Raw genomic sequence first — 21,272 nt, forward strand, 5'->3', positions numbered from 1 at the left:
ACAAATCAGTATGCTAACCTGATCAATACAATCCTATTTTAATTCTGCCCTCTGGGGTCCCCTAAAATGTTTTTTGGGCGGGAATGACACAAAATTTTAGACAATGAAAAACAAAACAAATTGTGAACAGAGGGCTTGGACCAACACCTTAAATTGGTTCCTAACTGTGAAACTTGAATGGCTCACCTTTCCAAGCATTCTTCATAGGCCACTGTTGCTTTGAATCCCAGAATTGAAAAAACTGGGATTGACGCAAACAAAGAAGTCAAAGAGTTTATTGCTGCTATCATGACAGCATCCATTTCACAGTCATTTCTAGGAAAAACAAGTACATAACAACCCAATTAAATGTTACGAAGGACAGCACTGAGTCCCAATGTTATACATTTATTATTTTATTTGAAGTACTGGTACTCTACTCTTCACTGAATATTTTCAATCCCAGAAAAGTAAAACAAAGCAATAGACAGATATAGCCGGGGATGGGGGGGGAGGGTAACAATATATGAAAATTACAGCTGGTCAGCCTAAGATCAGCTCCAGTAAATTACAGCAAATTTAAACCATCTGCATCACAAGGCAAGTACAGTCATACCTGGGGTTACGGCCTTTGGGTAGTGATAAGGCGGGATATCAAATCCAAACACTTCTTCAGGTTGCACGTTTTCGGGTTGCACACCGCGCCGAACCCAGAAGTACCGGAATGGGTTACTTCCAGGTTTTGGCAGTCATGCATGCGTAAAAGCACTAAATCATGCTTTGTGCGTGCGCAGAAGCACCAAATCATGACCCACGCATGCATAGATGCGGCACTGTGGGTTGCGAATGCTGCAGGTTGCAAACGTGCCTCCTGCATGGATCACGTTCGCAAACCGAGTGTCCACTGTAAAGCTTAAACCACAATAAGGATTTCCAATTTAACCAAATACCTGAATAAAAACAGATAAAACAGTCTAAACAACCAAATGGTCTTTGCAACAGTTCCTGCCCCATCTCTCACCCAAGCCAGCCCACTAACTCCCCTTGTTCTGCTGCCTTTCACACAAAGAATGACCCACTCTGTGCCAACAGACTCACTCTGTAGCTTCTGAGCAACTTAACATCTTTTGTGCACACTCTCCAACCCCCATCCAGGGTATAATAATAGTAATAAATGGATGGAGATTGCCATTTACAGGACATACTCTCAAACTGCCATTTCCTGGAGGCTTCAAATCATAGCTGTCAACCTTCCCTTTTTTGCGGGAAATTTCCCTATCTGTAGTATAGTATAGTATAGTATAGTATAGTATAGTATAGTATAGTATAGTATATAGTATAGTACTGATAGGGGAATTTCCCACAAAAAAGGGAAGGTTGACAGCTATGCTTTAAATCTATCTTTCCCTTTTAGGCTGACAAGCTGGAATGCAAGAAGAAATGAACAATCATTTTGCAATGAAATTGGAGAAGTGGGGAGGCAAAATACCGGTTAAGTCTTAGGGTCCCTTCCAATGCTGGTTTCTGCAGAAGACTTTAAACTGATTAGAAAAGCTTAGCCTGGCAGATTCTCTTTGGCTGCAGGATGGGCCTTAAAAAAATGGCCAAGCACAGTTTATACCCCATCTTTTTCCCTGACGGGACTCAAAGCAGCTTACAGTTTAAAAACACGAACCACTAGAGAGAGAAAATTCATTGAAATACTATTTAACACAGATAGATTGAAAACTATAAACATGTAAAAAAAAAACTGTTTAAACCCTACCAATAATTACAATACAAATTGTCCTCAATTTTTGTGTGTGGAAAAGAGAAAATAAGCAGGCAGCCCTAGAACAGAGTCTGGAAAAGAGAAGGCCTGACTAACCCTCTGTGAAAATCCAATGAAATTCCACTGGGGGTTCTAGAAATCTACAGGGGAAGGAGGATCCGTCCGGAGTGTTGATGCTTATATTTGTGTAAATAAAGCCTTTTGCCACAGAAATGTCAGTAAGACTCTTGAGATCTTTCAACAGAAACCAGCGCTGGTGCACGCATTGGAATCCCTGAAATTTCCCATCATTCTGGGAAAGGAGAGGGCCCGGATATTAAACATTTATCACAATTAGAGCTTACTTTTCTGCAAAGGATTCCAAGGTAGCATACAAGCAAATTATGCTTTCTCACAGGAACTTTATGGAGTAAAACTATACAGTGGTACCTCGGTTTACAAACACTTCAGCTTACAGACTCCGCTAACCCAGAAATAGTACCTCGGGTTAAGAACTTTACCTCAGGATGAGAACATAAATCGCACGACAGCAGCATGGCGGCAGCGGGAGGCCCCATTAGCTAAAGTGGTAACTCAGGTTAAGAATGGTTTCAGCTTAAGAACGGACCTCCAGAACAAATTAAGTTCATAACCAGAGGTACCACTGTATTGAGAACATGCAGCCAACTCTGTCACTTGCCTTCTGATCAAAAATAAAAACTCACAAGGCAGGGCTCTGCAGCAGACTTCAGTGGGACTCATTAATCATAAAGTACTGCATCTTGAACTTAGCTGAACTTTTCCCACTTCCACATTCACTCCCATCCTTCCTGCAGATGATGTGGAGATCTTCACATGCAGACATGTGTATGCAACCTACAGCTGTTTGTGTGCAACAGCCTGTGTACTGGGGCATTTGCCCAACACTAGCATAGCAGAGCGTTTTGGGGACTCTCACATAGGGAAACATCAAGCGAACAGAGTCAGCCGCTTTTCCTGGGCTCCAGTGTGGGCTGAATGAGGATTGAGTCTTGTATCCAGAGATCATTGAGGTGCTATCTCATAAAAGTCGATTTTACTGTATCAAAAAGCTCCTCTCCACATTGTGAGCGAAAGCTACAAAACCTACCTTGATGGGTTGTAGCTTGAATATGCTATGTGTCCCCCAAATCCTAAAGAAAGAGAGGAAAAAATCTGGGTGGCTGCATCAAGCCAGGCACGTGGATTGTAGAGTTTCTTGAGCTGTGAGAGAGACAGAGAGTGCTCAGGGCTAAATACATTATTACTCACATAATTCCTGTGTGTATTTAACTGATAAAGGCCTTCCTGGCAAGTAGTGGGAAACTAGTGTGTTTTCTGAATTCAACAAATGTGTAGGAGAGAGCGCTTAACTCTTTCCATGTTTGGTGAAACTCCCTTACAAATGCTCACCAGGGTGCTTTTACCTTCACTCAGGCATCTTCTAGTCTTGGACCCTGCCAGATGGAGAAACAAAAAGCAGCCAAGGGGAGCATTTGTAGAGAAGAATTGGTGGGCATAGGGAGGATTAAGTACCTGCCCACTGGCTTCCTCTGCAAATGCATCTCTTCCTCTCTGCATTCGCCCCAGCATTACAAGTCAAATACAGAACTGGAACACCCCATGCTTACATAATGAAGTGGAGTTCTGCCGGGTCTGGCTAAAAATAAGATTTGACCCAGGGTTGCCTATATTCGTGAATTCTAGAAAAGGACACTTTTTACACAAGTTTCTGTTCTTCGTAGATTCCAGAGGGAGCTAACAAAGTACAATTGCCAGAATATGTGAGGATCCCAACTAGTATTAAGTGGTGAACAAAGAAGCAGCATGGAGGAAAGTTTAAAGTTGAAAGCCACCTCTAAAAGACCAAGTCAGACTTTCCATATATCATCTAGAAGAGCAAGGATCAATTAAATAAATACTTGCATTAGGAGTCATGAAGTAGAGTAATCCGTGAACGGCTCCTGGGAGAGTCAGTCCATAAATAAGGAATAGTGTTAGAATTAGGTAAGGAAATGTGGCTGTAAAATATATTGCCTAAGAGGAAGAGCAGAGAAGAGAATAAAAAAGTGAATGACAGGAAGAGGTTAAGGCAATACCATGAAACAGATACCGTGCACACAAAATTACTGAACAGTTGGCAGCTGAATCCAACTCCATGATAAACTGTTTTTGTTTGGGGTGGTTTGAGGAAATGTAGAAGTTCTGTCTGCCATGTTTGAGCTACAGCAGCTCATGTATGTGTAAATCGCCACATAATGGTGCCATCTAGTGTGGTGCAGCAGTGGTTAACATGGCAGACTAGAAATGAGGAAATCTGTGGAGGTGTGCTCCACAGAAGTGCAGGGAGGTGGGGGAAATGCAGGCAGTGGGGCCCCCTCCCAACATTTTGTCCAAGTTGGTGCCTATGGCCATGAAGCTCACTGGTGACCTTGAGACAGTTCCCCAGTCCAACCGACTGAAAGATTGTGAGCAGGAAAAAACGGTGTGCAAGAGGAAAGAGACAGTAGCTTGAACTCTTTGGATGAGAAGTAGGATACTAATTGGCTGATTGATTGATTGATTGATTGATTGATTGATTGAAGAGGCAAGCATGCATGTGTTAACCAGCCTTTAGTCTATTGCAGAAAAAAGAAGAAGATAGAAAACAGCTTGTGACAACTTAAAGAACTACAGTCTGTTTTATTAGATGCATCTGGGGCTGCAATACATCCAGAATTTCCAGGGATTCATCTGGGCTGCTTTTTCAGAAGTCTGGTGCATGGCAGCCCAATCAGAAAAAAAGCTCAACTTTTTGTGTCAGGATCTCAACTTTTTGAAATATGGTTTATCTACAGTGGAGAAGAAGCAGTTTTACACGGTGGACCTCAAAAGCTAAATACACCATATGACAGGCAATATAGTATTCAACTGACTATCCATTATGATGTTTTATGACGCAGTCCGAGTCAGGCCATCTAAACTGCTGTTCCTCCCCAAGGTGCTTTAGCCCTGTAGTCTAGTGGGAACCCTTGTGTTCCTCATAGTTGTACTTTATAGCTAATTAATCCATAATTTTGCTTCTCATTTGCTTTATGTATTGGGAACCATTCAGTGGAAATATCACAAACATAAGCCGAGATATTATTGCTGAGTGTGCCATGCCTCTTCTGCGAGGATGCTGCTATTTCAGCTACAAAATAGCAGGCCCTGTCCCCCAAAATTAAAAAACAGAATATTAGATAATACTCTATCTTCTGTCTGGACTGTACCATTTCTGACTGTAGGCAGGTAATAAGATGATCAAACATTTACCAAAAAAACTCCTGCATATGGATTCTAACCTAGCCTCCTCGCAGACGCATTAGTTTTCAATGGGCAGGTGCCTTTTAAAAAATATGATACAACATTCGTTCATGTGAGCTGCCTTCTGTCTCACATGGTGCAGTCCAAAGATGGCTTTACCACCTCAGGAAGGACCAGGTCAGTGAAATACAGGTGTCCGGTAATCCTGCTCACCTTTCCAGTCGATTCAATTCCTCGTACTGTACAAATGAACACAATTATCCAGCAGGCTGCCAAACATAAAACCAGCCACCACTGAAGCAGGCCACTGTTTCCAATATCTGTGCTTATGTTTAAAGTGTACCTATACCAGAAATAATTGGTGGCTGTGCTTTTCTGACATTCTTCAATAAGTTCTGAAATAACAAGCACAGAAGGCATTATCAAAACAGATGGAATCATAGAAGATTCTGCACCAATTGACCGTGCAGATAGTATACTGCATTTTAAAAACTCCATTCCATGTTTTGTTTTGTTTTGTAGGAACCTATGATAAACCCCTCTCCTCTGCAGTTCTAGACTGAGGTATTGTTTAGTTTGGGGAATAGCCTCTTCTTGATAGACAAACAGGGCATCCCGAAAGAATGACATCAAGAGGAGATGCATCACCTCAGCTCTTCCAGACCAAGCCTAGAAAAAAAAACTCTCTAGCCCTACATAGATTTGGGTTAGGGATGCATCCAGGCACAGCCCCAGGTGAATGGATATGTGCCACATCCTCTCAAAGTTATTCCATGAAAGGGAAGGGGCAGGAATGGGGCCTTTCTTCAGGCATCAGTTCTCTCTGCACAGGAAGCTCTTGCTTTGGCATAACTAGTAAACTTTAAGCCAGAAGTGGGAAACCTTTGGACCCCCAGCTGTCATTGAACTACAATCCCATCAGCCCTAGCAAGCATGGCCTATGGCCAGGGATCATGGGAGTCGTAGTGCAGTAACAGCTGGAGGTAATGAAGATCCCCCACACCTGCTTTAAGCTATTGGCCCATCAACACAGCAGTTTAAACCATTATTAAACTAAGCTATGCCTTAAACGTGAACTCACTGCTGCTTCATTCAGATGGACAGGGTATAAATAAAATTATTATTATTATTCTACCTCTGCTGCATTACTTTGCAAAGTGTTTAGTTCATATCCTATTCCCTAGGGCCAAAGGAGGCAGGGCAGGGACAAACCTGGGTCTGACAATTGCCGACTGTGGCAGAGTTGGACAAACAATGCAGTGGTTGAAGGATACATAGGAAAGCAGATACTAATAACAGAAAGCAGCAAGAGACTTGGGAACTCACCTGGCTTGCTGGTATCTGTTGGGCAGGAACTCCAAGGTAAAGGGTTTCGGAAAGAGTTTATAAAATACCATATCACCAAGGCCAAAAGCATATTGTAATAGAGAATCACTAGGAAGGACACTATCAGAGAAGTGTAACCTGTGGAATATGCAAGCACATGCAGAATTGGCATGAACAAAGACAACTGCAAGAGTCTGATCTGCACAATTGAAAGATCAAATCCAATGACTATCTGAACTCTGGCAGTCTGGAAAAGAACATTGCTCTGTGAATTAAACAAACTGAGTGGGGTGCGGGTGGGGGAGGCAATTTCCATTTTGCCTCAGGTGGTGAAATCGGAAAGGCTGCCCCTGAGTGGCCCTAGTTTATCTTCCAGACAACTGCCTGAGTTTACTACGACTGGGTTTGCTATTACAGCCTCATGGGGACCATGCATTTCCAGGAATAAGCAATAATTAGAAGATTATATAATCACAAGTAAAGTCAGTTACAGAAACCTACCCAGTCCTCCCAGGTAAGGAGAGATGTGCCACCAGAGTTGAATGCTGCCTTTTTTCAAGCGTTGCCCTATAGCTAATTCAAGAAAAAATACAGGGATGGCTCCCAACACAAACGCGATCAGATATGGAATCAGGAATACCCCTAGAAACACAATAGCCAAGCAGTTAGCTCATAGCAGTGGCATAGCATGGGTTGCTGGCGCCACCTGCCTACCCATACAGGGGAAAGCCCAGCAAGCCGCCATAGCCCTTGGAGGGCGAATCCCCCCCCCCATGCCCACAGAGAGGAGTGCCAGGCCAGGCTGTGCTGGGGATTCCCCTTGTCCATCTCCCTCCATCCCTGCCTGCATTCCATGGGTCTGGACTGCTTTGCTGTCTTTGCTGGGGTGGGGAAGCCAATGCCTGGGGGGGGGCTGGTTGTGTCCCCCCAGAATTCTGTGCCCGGGGCTATGGCTGCTTTTCCATTTCCATTTTATTTTAAGGATGCTTTTAGTAATGCTTTTTAAATATAAGACCACAATCCATAGTGTGTGTGTAAAATTTGAAGAGTTGCAAATTAGCTGCCTGATAAAACTAGGATGCATAGAATCTGATTAGGGTTGCAAATTTCTTAGAACGTAGCTGATAAGTGACCAAAAACAGCTCCAAGATGACAGATATACACATTTAGCAAAACCTGTGGTAGGAAAGCTTGGAACGTCATATAGCTTGTGGTTAAGACCCAGACACGGAAACCCGCTTATACCTGGGGCTAGAACAACTGACTAGCAAATTGTGGTTTGCCCTTGTAGCTTTATCAGATATGAAAGTAGCTTATGCTTGCATTGGGAACAAATAGTGGTTAACCAGAATGTTACTAGGACAACTGCTTATAGGTCAATAGGTAAAATAGGTAAAATGTAAGGAAGCTTTGACCGTATTTGTACAATGATGAACAGGGGAAGTGGGCTGGTAATAAGGCGGATGTGGTAGGCTGTAAATGTTGCCCGCTCCTTCCTAGTGGGCGGGCGGAGGAGGGACTTTTGGCTGGACGAGGGACTTTATAAATTGCTTTTTTCCAGAACCAGGTGTGCCTGTATTGGTCACCCACCCTTGCAATGGTGTTTTCCTTTCAATAAATTTTGCTACTTCATCAATTTCGCCCAGAATTTCTTTTTAAGTCTTAGGAACCAGTGTTTTAACTCTTACATGGAGTAAGCTAATTATGTTCTTCCTGCTTAGGTCTGTGCAAAAAGGCAATAATGTACAACTAATTGCTAGAGGGTTTTTGTTTTCATTACTGTGGCATGCATTGAAAGTGATGAAAAAAATTGTTTCATTGATCTGAGGGCTCCTAGCTGCTGTTTTTACAGTTACATTTTCATTTTTTTTTATTCATTTTTTTTAATTCTGGAATATGGGGGGGAGGGAGAAGACGCTCCGCAAACAATCCGTTCTGGACAATGCTTTTATGATTCTGTCATATGATACTTCAAAAGCTGGGAAAGTATAAAGCATTTATGCCTCCCCTCCCAATCATTTACCTTGCCCAACGTTAGTGGTCCTAAAGGTCATATACATAGCCGTCAACTTTTCCCTTTTTTTAAGGGAAATTCCCTTATTCCGAATAGGATTCCTCGCAAGAAAAGGGAAAAGTTGACAGCTATGGTCATATAGCAGTAGAACAAAATAGCCTTGTCTCATCCAAATGTGATGAATTTTGCATGTTTCCTTTGGGAATGAGGCTGAGACTGTGGTTTCTTTAGGATATATGGTTTATTTACACTTATATGCAACCTAAGCCTACGATGGAGGTGTTCACAGCATCAAGACCCCAAAAAGCTTCAGCTTTGTATTCAAACAGAAATCAAACATTGCTCCGACTCTCTCCCCAGTTTGCTGCTTTACTTCCAGGCCACACAGAGCCACTTAATCTCCCTTAATGGCTCACCACCCAGGCTATTGCCTCACTGGCAGGCTAGCCTGGCTATTCCAAGAATTAGAAGCATTGATTAAATTTTTAACAGTTGCTGGATCCAGAGATTAAACTGGAACACAGTTTAACACCCCAAACACATAACATTATTTTAGAACACAAGTAGCTTGTCGCCATTTAAGTCTGAACAATCACACAACTAATCTCCAATGAAAAGGTGGGTTTTCTCTTACCTCCTCCATAGGTTTGGCACAAGTATGGAAAACGCCACACATTTCCAAGACCCACAACAAATCCAGCACAGCTTAAAAGGTACTGGAATTTACTATCCCACTTGGGCCTTATGTACTCTTCAACATCGCCTTCAGATTCATCAGTTGACATCCTTACAACCTCTCCCCCCCCTTTCAACACAATTTTTTCCAATATTAGCAGCAGCCAGGCAACTGAACCTCCTCACTCAGCAAGGAAGTAGCAAGGGGGGTGGGGGGAAGCAGAGGAATTCTGAACAATGGGTGGAACGTCCATCTGCGACATCACACCAAAGAATCCAGATAAAACAACCTAGCAACCTACAGCCACACAAATTACAGAGTTGAGATGAGGCACTGAATTTAACAGAAAAATTATTATCTCTTGGAAGCAGTAAATAAATAATTTAAGGTCAGGTTCATGTGTTTCATAAAAGGTTGCTCAGGCAGTAATATTCACCTTAGTTACAAAGTGGCAAAAGCTCCTAGGAACTCAAGAATGGATGCTGATGGCCATGCAGTTGAGCTGGAGCAATCAACTCAAACCTCTTCACATGCTGAGCTTCTCAAGTAAACTGGAGAACAAAGACTTGATTGTGTAGTTCCTTCCAAGGTGAGGGGAAGTAGATAGTTAAGCCTGTCAGGATAGCATACTCTATGGTATTAACCCTTTCATGCATTAATTATATTAGACTTGAGCATGTTGGTTGACCAACATGATTTCCCATTAGGACAGTCATGTCCAAAGTCTGGCCCGCAGGCCAATTGCGGGCCGTGTTCCAGTTTAATACAGCCCCACAGATACTTTGGCAAAATCTATCTGTTGTGGCCCCCAGTGAATCCCCGAGCACCGCTCAGGACCCCTGGGATCTCTGGATCTTTCAACGCCGTGGGACTGCACGTCCTCAGTCTGCGTTCTTGCGATCTCTGTGAGGGAGCCTTCCCAGCCCCGCTGAAAGAGGCGGTCATTAAACCGCTTCTTAAAAAAACATCTTTAGACCCGGCCAATATGGCCAACTATCGCCCAGTCTCAAATCTACCATTCTTGGGCAAGGTGATTGAGCGGGTGGTTGCTGAACAACTCCAGGCACGCCTGGAAGAAGCAGACCATTTGGATCCCTTCCAATCGGGATTCAGGCCTCACCATGGGACTGAAACCGCCTTGGTCGCGCTGGTCGATGATCTCTGGCGGGCTAGGGACAAAGGTGAGAGCTGTTTCCTAGTTCTGCTGGATCTCTCAGCGGCCTTTGACACCATCGACCATAACATCCTTCTAGACCGGCTAGAGGGGTTGGGAGCTGGAGGCACTGTTATACAGTGGTTCCGCTCCTTCCTCCTGGGCCGTGTTCAGAAAGTGGTGGTGGGGGATGAGTGTTCAGACCCCTGGGCTCTCACTTGTGGGGTGCCTCAGGGTTCTGTCCTCTCCCCCATGCTTTTTAATATCTATATGAAGCCGCTGGGAGAGATCATCAGGGGGTTTGGGCTGGGTGTTCATCAGTATGCAGATGATACCCAGCTCTACCTCTCTTTCAAATCAGAACCAGTGAAGGCCGTGAAGGTCCTGTGTGAGTGCCTGGAGGCGGTTGGAGGATGGATGGCGGCTAACAGATTGAGGTTGAATCCTGACAAGACAGAAGTACTGTTTTGGGGGGACAGGGGGAGGGCAGGTGTGGAGGATTCCCTGGTCCTGAATGGGGTAACTGTGCCCCTGAAGGACCAGGTGCGCAGCCTGGGAGTCATTTTGGACTCACAGCTGTCCATGGAAGCGCAGGTTAATTCTGTATCCAGGGCAGCTGTCTACCAGCTCCACCTGGTACGCAGGCTGAGACCCTACCTGCCCGCGGACTGTCTCACCAAGGTGGTGCATGCTCTGGTTATCTCCCGCTTGGACTACTGCAATGCGCTCTATGTGGGGCTACCTTTGAAGGTGACCCGGAAACTGCAATTAATCCAAAATGCGGCAGCTAGACTGGTGACTGGGAGTGGCCGCCGGGACCACATAACACCGGTCCTGAGAGATCTGCATTAGCTCCCAGTACGTTTCCGAGCACAATTCAAAGTGTTGGTGCTGACCTTTAAAGCCCTAAACGGCCTCGGTCCTGTATACCTGAAGGAGCGTCTCCACCCCCATCATTCAGCCCGGACACTGAGATCCAGCGCCGAGGGCCTTCTGTCGGTTCCCTCACTGCGAGAAGCAAAACTACAGGGAACCAGGCAGAGGGCCTTCTCGGTAGTGGCGCCCGCCCTGTGGAACGCCCTCCCATCACAGGTCAGGGAAATAAACAACTACCTGACATTCAGAAAAAACCTGAAGGCAGCCCTTTTTAGGGAAGTTTTTAATGTTTGATATTTTTGTATTTGATTTCTGTTGGAAGCCGCCCAGAGTGGCTGGGGAAATCCAGCCAGATGGGCGGGGTACAAATAATAAATATTATTATTATTATTATTATTATTATTATTATTATTATTATTATCTCTTGGATGTTGTGGGATTTGGTGCGTTCCTTCTCCGTGTGCTGTGTTTTCACCACACATAGCCACAAGGGCAGCCAATTCATCTTTTCTGCAACCGAAGAGAACCTGCACTTGCCCTCTTTATTCAGGACAGGGGACAATAGACAATAGTGCAGAAGAGCGCATATGGCTAAAAGTAAACAAACATCAAAGTTTATTACATGAGGCTACAAGACACTGCCTCCAGACACTACCCCTCACTTGTGACCCGCCAGCATTTAGCACTGTACATTACAGTGTAACTTCGTTTGGAAGAGATATCTGGCGAATTCTTGTTGGGCAGTGTATTAGTGCTCTGGTGAACACACTTACCGGTAGTATAATTAGGACTTGGGCAAACACACTTAGACCAAAACCTCTGGCACTGCGCTCACAATTTCCAAAAAAGCGACTGTAAATAAGAGGAGGAAAGTTGACAGTGAGGACCGCCACTTCCAGGACATTGAACATTACCAGAATCTCCTTAACCACAACTCCCCTATAGCTGCTGAGATCCTCTCACAAATTCCACCAAAAAACAAATTAGAGATGAACTTGCAGTATCTCCAGATCTGGGAGTTTTGTACAGCTATTAACCAAATGAAAAACAACAAAGCCAGCAGACCTGATGGGATACCTGCCAAAGTCTTCAAAGTGGGCAGAATTGAACTTACACAACAACTTCACAAGTTCATCGAAAAAATCTGGGAGAGGGAGGATATCCCAGTATACTTTAGGGGTGCCAAAATTATCAATCTCTTTTTAAAAGGTGACAGAACGGATTGTGGAAACTATCAAAGGCATCTCTCTATTAGCTGTGGCTTGGGAAATCCTTGCAAGGATCTTAGCAAACCTCCTCTTAATAATATCCGAGGTCACCCTTCCTGAATCTCAAAATGGTTTTAGACCTTCTAGGGGGACCATGAACATGATTTTCACCGCTTGACAACTTCAGGAAAAATGCAGAGAGCAAAATCAACCCCTGTATATGGCATTTATTGACCTGACTAAGGCCTTCGACAGTGTAAACTGTAATGCCCTATGGACTGTCCTTCTGAAAATTGGCTGCCCAGATAAATTTGTGAACATTTGGCTCCTCCAAACAAGGGCTCTCAAAGTGAACCATTCACAGTGGGATCAGGTGTTAAACAGGGATGTGTTATTGTCCCAACTCTATTCATTATTTTCATTGCCATGATCCTACACTTCGTTGAAAGGAAACTACCCTCCGGAGTAAGGGTTGTGACACTCATCTCGCTTTACTGACCGAGGGAGCCAACGTACAGCTTCCAGGTCATGTGGCCAGCATGACTAAGCCGCTTCTGGCAAACCAGAGCAGCACATGGAAACGCCGTTTACCTTCCCCCCCAGAGTGGTACCTATTTATCAACTTGCACTTTGACATGCTTTCAAACTGCTAGGTGGGCAGGAGCAGAGATTGAGCAACGGGAGCTCACCCTGTCGTGGGGATTCGAACCGCCAACCTTCTGGTCAGCAAGCCCTAGGCTCTGCGGTTTAACCCACAGCACCACCCGCGTCCCACCCTCCAGAGTAGAAATGATATATCAAACAGATGGAAAGCTCTTTAATCTGAGCAGGCTGAAAGCAAAGAGTAAGGTTACCATAACTTCTGTCATAGAGCTTCAGTATGCTGATGACAACTTAGTGTGTGCACACTCAAAGGATGACCTCCAAACCATCCTAAATATCTTCACAGAAGCTTATGAAAAGCTTGGCCTATCACTCAACATCCAAATAACCAAAGTGGATTGGGCAATCAAAGGCATGCTGAGCTCGCTGGAGCTTTAAAACGCGGCGCAGCGCGGTCTGGTGCCGGCTTACAGTGGTACCTCGCCAGACGAATTCGTCTTGCGAAAAACAGCCATAGACGAATTCATCTCGTGAGTCAACTAAAAACTCGCAAAACCCTTTCGTTTTGCGAGTTTTTCGTTGTGCGAGGCATTCGTCTTGCGGGGTACCACTGTATTCTTCCTTTTAAAAAGAAAAAGAAATAAATAGCTAAATCGGGTCCTCCCTTAAAGAGGGCACGTATTGCTGTGAGACCTGGTAACCAAATCCCTGTGTTGTGGGTGGGAGTGATTGACAGCCACAACACCCAATCAGTAGGTCCCTCGATGCAGGGTTCAATCTGACCAATGGGACGCAAGCTAAATGGATCACGGGACCTACAAATACCCATGCATGTGAACCTGAGCTTCCTCTTTTCAGCGCGTGCATCGGAACAGCAACATGTCCGCTACGAGCCGAGAGAGAGCTCGATCCACCTTCGACGATCATCTTTGTGATATTCATTCTGTTACCCTTTAATTCCTTAGTTCCTTTTAATTTCCCCCCTTTTGAGTTTATTTTCCTTAATTTCCCCTTACTCTCTTCCCTTCCTTTAGTGGGGCTTTGCTCCTTCGGGGGTCATTGCCCCCGGAGTGCTCCAGTAAAGGAGTCTCCTTTCCCTTTGCGTTTGTCAGCGGCTTGTAATTTACGGGGTTGGGGATTCCCCAATTTCAGAGCCTGCCTGGCAGCGCCTTTCAGTGTTGCAGGGGCTTTGCTGTGGAGCTCACTGCTTTCCCTGGGGCTTATTGTAGGTGGCTTACCGCTGTGATTGTAGCCTCTGTGAGTTAAGTCCATTTGGGGCATTTAATCTGCATTTCATTGCTCTCAGAACCAGATAGCAGCGAGAGATTACCTCTCCTTGGCTCGGTCAATTTTGTCTCCCTTAATTCCGTTTCAAGCCCTTTGCTGGGGGGGGGGGATTCCTACAGCCTAAAAAGGGATTATTTTGGGTGGGGGCGCCATTTTGTTTTGGCAGGAACGCCAGTTTGTCCTTTTGGCAGGGCTGCCATTTTGTTTTGGCGGGAGCGCCATTTTGGAATAGTTTTCAGCCCCAGCGTGTTTAATATAGTCAGGATGCCTATTAAATGGAATCCTAGTCCTGCTCTCCCTTCCAAAAGGGTAATGAGAGGCCCGTCTCAGTCACTGTGCTCAGGGCAGGCTCCACCAGTACCACAGCAAACGTTGGATCATTTGGGTGCCATCGTGGCTAATATTGGCTCAGATCCTGTGGCCCTGACACATTTTAATACAGAGCTTGAGACCCCGGCTCAACAATTTCGAAGCCAGCCTGCTCCTCAGTCTGGCCCCTCTTCTTCAGCTGTATATGAGGTGCATGGCCCATCTGATATGAGCGAAGGGAGCGAGCCTTATGATCCGTCTGGGGCCTTGCTCTCTCAATTGCAGTTCCCCAGGGTCAGAGCTCCAGCTAGCCCTAGGGATCGTATCGGCACTGCAGGTCCTTTGGATCCATCGGCCTTAAGGCCAGGCCGGGCGCGTTCTTTGTCTGCTCCTCCTAGTGCGGGAGGCTCGGGGCTTCCAGCTGCCCAACCTATGGAAGGGGGAATTTCCCCCCAGCCGGGCCCCTCACCTATGTTTATTTCTGTGCCAATACAACCGGCTCAGTTGAGACAGGCAATCAGCGTCCACGCCTTGGAGGAGGATCTCCCGGTGCCCAGAGTCCCTTCATCTGGAGGCAAGCGGCAGCAGAATCGTCACTCCAAACGCAGGGCCAAGAGATGGTTACTCCTCTTCCTCTACTGGTACGTCCTCTCAGTCCTCTGATGATGATGCAGGTGTGGTTCTGGGTTTGTAGTGGGGCCATGGCGAAGGGGCTTCAGGCCTTCCTAGGTGGGCCTGGCAACACAGGGCCAATACACATAGGGCTAGATATGGCCTTCCCCTTGAATGCATCAATGGTAAACCGCTCGAGGATGTCAAGGTCTCAACTAATGCACAAAAAAAAATAGAAAAATAAAAATTCCTTCCACTAGCACCTTAGAGACCAACTAAGTTTGTTCTTGGTACTGTATGAGCTTTTGTGTGCATGCACACTTCTTCAGATACACTGAAACAGAAGTCACCAGACGCCTTATATATAGGACTGGTGACTTCTGTTTCAGTGTATCTGAAGAAGTGTGCATGCACACGAAAGCTCATACCAAGAACAAACTTAGTTGGTCTCTAAGGTGCTACTGGAAGGATTTTTTTTTATTTTGTTTTGACTATGGCAGACCAACACGGCTACCTACCTGTAACTTTGACCAAGCGGTTAGGCTGAGTAGGAGTTTTGGGAAAGGTGCACTTTTGGCTAAGTGCGATGTGGAAGCTGCCTTCTGCTTACTTCCTGTGCATCCACACGATTTTAAATTGCTGGGGTTTCAGTTGGGTGGAGCTTATTGTGTGGATAAGGCTATGCCTATGGGCGGCTCGATTTCCTGCGCAGCTTTTGAAGCCTTCAGCACATTTTTGGACTGGGCTTTGCGTACCAAAACAGGTCTTAGGGGCGTGACCCCCCCATTACCTCGATGACCTTTTATTAAGTTCTGCAGCTGATTCAGAGGAATGCTTGCTACTTTTGCAAGCTTTCAATGACCTAACTAAGGAGTTAGGCGTCCCTTTAGCAGCCGATAAAACCGAAGGACCAGTCATGACTTCATCTTACCTTGGCATCCAGTTGGATACCGTGGCGCTAACCTCCGCCTTGCCTGAAGTAAAATTAATGGCTTTGCGTGATATCATTATGGAGTTTTCTTTTTTGCCTCAGGAAAAAGTGACTCTCAGGTAGATTCAGTCCCTCTTGGAACATTTGAATTTCACCTGCAGGGTGGTGGCGCCTGGTCGCCCCTTCTGTGCACGCCTAGCTAAACTTTCTGCAGGCCTGTGATTACCCCATCATCAAGTTAGGTTGCCTAAAGAGGTTAGGGCAGACCTAGAGATATGGCTTGAATTCTTCAGGGATCTCAATGGTGTATCCTTGTGGCAGGATACATTGAATCTGCAATTTAATTTCCAGGTTCATTCTGACACGGCCAGTTCCTTGGGCTTTGGGCTTTGGGCTTTATTTTTGTGGCTGCTGGTGCGCTCAAAGGTGGCCTGATCATTGGCAGGGTACATCCATTACCTGCGATTTAACCTTTCATGAGTTTTCCCCCATTGTAGTGGCACTGCACATCTGTACCATGGAGTTCAAGGACCGGCAGGTCTGTTTCTGGTCTGATAACCAGGCAGTGACGAGAGTTTCGGCAAAGCAGTCATCACGCTTCAGCAGTCTCGGCCTCGTTGTACACTTTTGTGCTGCAATGCCTCAAATTCAATATTGTTTTTTTCTGCCCATTTTATCCCTGGCACAAATAACGACATTGCGGATGCCTTATCCCATTTTCAAATGGAGCGTTTCAGATCCACAAGCCCAGCAACTTCAGAATATTTTCCAATTCAATATTGGAACCTTGGATGCAGCTAAATTTCGTAGGTAGTAGCTCTTATATATCCTAGAGATCCTTGCAGTGCACAAGGCTCCTTAGGGCTGGGCCAGGCTGCAGACTCCTGCATTGCCAAGTAGGAGGCCGGTCATATTTTGACATTTTGTGCGCTATGCGCAGCAAATTAAGGCTAATTTCTAGTTTGATTGTGAGGAGAGACTCTTTTTGATTGCTTTTCATTTGCATTTTCTGTGTATACTGTGTGTGGGTGAAGTGGTGCTGGAGTCAGCACAGGGCAAGGCTCCAGGAGTTTGCTTTTACAGGACGTCCAACTTTCTGATCCTGAGCTGGTGCTAATCATCTGGAGTGGCTTGCAGGCCAGAGAGTGTGCACCTCATTCCTTCCGTGTTGGGGCAGCTAATGCATCTGCACACTGGGGCTTCTTTCTCGACAGGATAATGGATCTGGCCCACTGGAAACCCGGAGCATATCGGTGTTATGTTCGGGAGTGGTGTCAAGGTGCAGTTACTAATACCATTTTGTTCATTCCTAGGTCCGCCTACCCTACATGTCTGGGCACAGCATTGTCCACTGGGCCGGCAACAGGGTGGCGGAATCTGGATTTGGATGCATGCTCAGGCTCCCCGACCGTGTGAGAGTGTCCTGGGTATCCAGACAAGGAATGCGTTGGGAGGAGCTTCTTCCAACAGTGCGGGCGAAGGTGGCTGCAGAAGGTACGCCTGCGGTGATGGTGATGCAGCTGGGCGAGAACGATTTTCCGGAAGCTCCCAGCCTGAGCCTGCGGACCCACATGCAGGAGGACTTGGAAGAATTGAAAGCAGCTCTTCCTGGATTCAAGATATTCTGGTCGCAGCTCTTGCAGCAACACAAATGGAGAGGAAGCAGATGCCCAGCTGCCACCAAGAGGGCCAGGCGGCGCATTCAGAGCGCGGTGGCCAAGAAGGTTCTGGCTTTGGGCAGGTCGGTCATCTGTCACCCGGGTATTACCTTCCGAGATGCGTCCCTTTACAGGCTTGATGGGGTTCATCTGTCTGTGATTAGGAATGATTTGTGGCTGACCTCTGTGTCAGCGGGGTTAAGGGATTGGGTTAAAGGGGTGATTGGTTGGCGGCAAGTGCGGGCTCTATCACCATCCCTATGTGAAGGGTATCAGCAATGGGATAGACTCTATTTTTATTTCTATTTCTATTTCTTACTGTGTAAAAAATTCAGCTAACCTGGAATTGTCAAGGGGAAGTATATTTGTCCGTAATGCAACAATGGTGAGATGCCTATTCTGGAATCTTGCCTAAAAAGTGATCTATGGCTGCAAGTTTCTGCGTTCCGTTCACTAAGCCTTGTTTGTGTAAATCACTTAGAAAAATGTGGCCTCTGTTTTAAAAACTCAGTGGCAAATTATTTTATAATTGTGGCTATCAAAACCATGTGGTTTTCCTTAACCCTTGCTGAGTAATCCTCTAATTATTTGCATGTTTGAGACTATTACTGTATTGCACATGGCCTTTCAGCAAGAACAGTTGTTGTATCTTTCTTGGTAATGGCCCATTCATTTGGTAAACCTGAATAATCTGTATGAAGGATGAATGGCATGGCTGAGATCAGGTGGTTAGATATAAATAAAGTACCGATTCTCTCCAAACTAGTTTATATTTCTACAAATAAATGGGATGTTCTATTGGCTGTATGGGAAATCATCATAAAAAAGACTCAGATCTCCAATTTAGAAAATAAAATTTGTCACTTAATGGATCATGTCTTCTAAATTCCAGTTATATATATATATATATATATAGTGTGTGTGTGTGTGTGTCATAAGGGTAGTGCCTGAAAAGATCTGTGGAAATTACCATGTTCTGTCCACTTATAATGACATCATTTTGTAATCAGTCCCTAGCAGTTTCCCCCCTTTCTAAATCTCATGTACTGAATGGCCTTAGGCAAAGCAGTTTCTTTCAGTCTCAGCCCCCACACCTGCAATATAGGGATAAGAATGTGGACCTGCCTTATATGGTTGGTATAGTAAGACTTACAAGATAATTTATGTGTTATGCATTATGAACATTGATATATTTAAAGATGCATTTATTTAGAAAATGGTTTTACATAGAAATCCTTACATGCTTACTGATTGAATACCTTAAATTTGAGGGTACATGTGGGGGTTTTTAATGGTCAGGATAGGATGGGGAAAACAAGGGTGACCAGATCGATGAAACAAAAATTAAGATCAGGTGCTACCAGTGCTACTGGTGATACCGGTGCTACTGGTGATACCAGGGATACCGGTGCTACTGGCGATACCAGGGATACCGGTGCTACTGGTGATACCAGGGATACCGGTGCTACTGGCGATACCAGGGATACCGGTGCTACTGGCGATACCAGGGATACCGGTGCTACTGGCGATACCGGTGCTACTGGTGATACCTGTGCTACTGGTGATACCAGGGATACCGGTGTTACTGGTGATACCAGGGATACCGGTGCTACTGGCGATACCAGGGATACCGGTGCTACTGGCGATACCAGGGATACCGGTGCTACTGGTGATACCTGTGCTACTGGCGATACCAGGGATACCGGTGCTACTGACGATACCAGGGATACCGGTGCTACTGACGATACCGGTGCTACTGGTGATACCTGTGCTACTGGTGATACCAGGGATACCGGTGTTACTGGTGATACCAGGGATACCAGTGCTACTGCTGATACCAGTGCTACTGGTGATACCAGGGATATCGGTGCCACTGGTGCTACTGGTGATACCAGAGATACCGGAGATACCAGAGATACCAGTACTACCGGTGCTACTGGTGATACCGGTGATACCAGTGCTACTGGTGATACCAGTACTACCGGTGCTACCGGTGATACCAGTGCTACTGGTGATATCAGGGATACCAGTGCTGGTGTCTGGATGTATTATTTGTAGCCGTTTCTTTTTCAATACGATTCTCCCGAGTTGGTAAATGGCTCCGAAAGGGATCATCAAACATGGTACAGCTTCCAGCATGACAGAGATGACAACAGCCAAGGGAGGGTACTTTTTTGACTCTTTTGCAGGAAAATTTACCTTTGGGAGAAAAGAATGTATTGCATGAAAGCCACACTAAAAAGCACAATCTTCTATGTGTTTACTCAGAAGTAAATCCCAAATGGGTATTGCTGCCAGGTAAGTGGGGACAGGAATTACAGCTTGTTAATACTTCAAAGTGGGAGCTAAGCAAATTTTGGCAATGTTCCAAAAGGGAAAGGGAAGATTCCTGGGTTGCATGCAGTGTAGGGCTAAGACTATGGCTTCATCAGCACAAGGATGTCTCCTCATATGATGGGATGTTCTCCTCCTCTTCTCCCCTTGTGCACCCCCTAAATACCTTCTAGGGATTTCCCAAACCCTCTGGAGCAGGCATCTCCAAACTCGCCCTCCAGATGTTTTGGGACCACAACTCCCATCATTCCTAGCTAACAGGACCAGTGGTCGGGGATGATAGGAACTGTAGTCCCAAAACATCTGGAGGGCCAAGTATGGGAATGCCTGCTCTGGAGCAAATTTTGGGATGCCATGGGAGGAGGAAAGGTGCAGAAAGTCCCATTGTGCTAGTGGCATGTTGTGTCTAACAAAAAACGCTCACTCCTGTCACCAAAAATGGTAAAATCTCTATGTTTTTATGTAGGCTGGGACTTGATAGCGAATAGTTATCATCAAGGTTGATCATCTGAAAACTCATGAAGCTGAACAGATCTGGGACTGGTCAGTGTCTGCATGGTTGACTAGCTAGGAACCACATGGAATCCATCTGTCTTAGGAGAAAGTGGAAGAGTTTGCCTTTGTGGGCAAAGTCAAACCATTAGAGAGTTACAGCACCTACTCTGGCTGTAGAGACCGATACAGAAAAAGCATGTTTGCTACTATAGGTGCACTATGGCATTCCTTTCTGCGTCCCACACCTAGAGGTCCTTCCTCCTTTGTCCACTACTATGGATACACACCCTGACTGTCTTTCTCCAGGCAATACCATCTTGTGATAGGTACATATGCAAGCTTGTTGGCTCACTACACGTACAGCAGACACACACCTCCTGTGCCCCACAAAGAAGAAAACAGCCCAGCAGGCATGTAGGGTTCTGTGAAGCCTGTTTTAGCTTTGTGTCCTAGATGGCAAGAGCCAGGATCACTATCAAGCCCTTGGTGGGCTGTAGTATATGACTGATGGCATCTTTAGGCATGGTGTATAGAGGATGTCTGTTTATTCAACCTGCTTTTAGGTTGCTCTTCAGGAATGCTCTTAGAGCAGCTTACAGCAGAGTAATAAAATCAAAATAGGAAACCATTAATTAAATGTCCGGCTGAAACAAAACACGCAACAAAAGGCCAACATAAAGCACCCTCAGTTGATTATAAAAGGTAAAGGGACTCTGGGGTTGTGGCACACATCTTGCTTTATTGGCTGATGGAGCCGG

At 45.5% G+C, this 21,272-nt stretch overlaps 2 protein-coding genes across 2 annotated transcripts in view; one reads left to right on the top strand and one right to left on the bottom strand.

Moving 5' to 3' along the window:
* The window catches only part of TERT (telomerase reverse transcriptase), a 51,040-nt gene extending 31,107 nt beyond the window's left edge, over positions 1–19,933 (top strand). Inside the window, exon 17 of the mRNA XM_033154329.1 lies at positions 19,875–19,933. The gene's annotated coding sequence lies outside the window, so the exon portion shown is untranslated. The remainder of the gene's footprint in view (positions 1–19,874) is intronic.
* The window catches only part of LOC117049679 (sodium-dependent neutral amino acid transporter B(0)AT3-like), a 41,088-nt gene that overhangs the window by 6,413 nt on the left and 13,403 nt on the right, over positions 1–21,272 (bottom strand). Inside the window, exons 4-7 of the mRNA XM_033154488.1 lie at positions 5,246–5,427; positions 3,674–3,784; positions 2,859–2,971; positions 187–315 (exon numbers count right to left, since the gene is read on the bottom strand). Coding sequence (XP_033010379.1) covers positions 187–315; positions 2,859–2,971; positions 3,674–3,784; positions 5,246–5,427 — 535 coding nt within the window. The remainder of the gene's footprint in view (positions 1–186; positions 316–2,858; positions 2,972–3,673; positions 3,785–5,245; positions 5,428–21,272) is intronic.

This window comes from Lacerta agilis, chromosome 7 (assembly GCF_009819535.1).
Source record: "Lacerta agilis isolate rLacAgi1 chromosome 7, rLacAgi1.pri, whole genome shotgun sequence".
NCBI classification, from domain to species: domain Eukaryota; kingdom Metazoa; phylum Chordata; class Lepidosauria; order Squamata; family Lacertidae; genus Lacerta; species Lacerta agilis.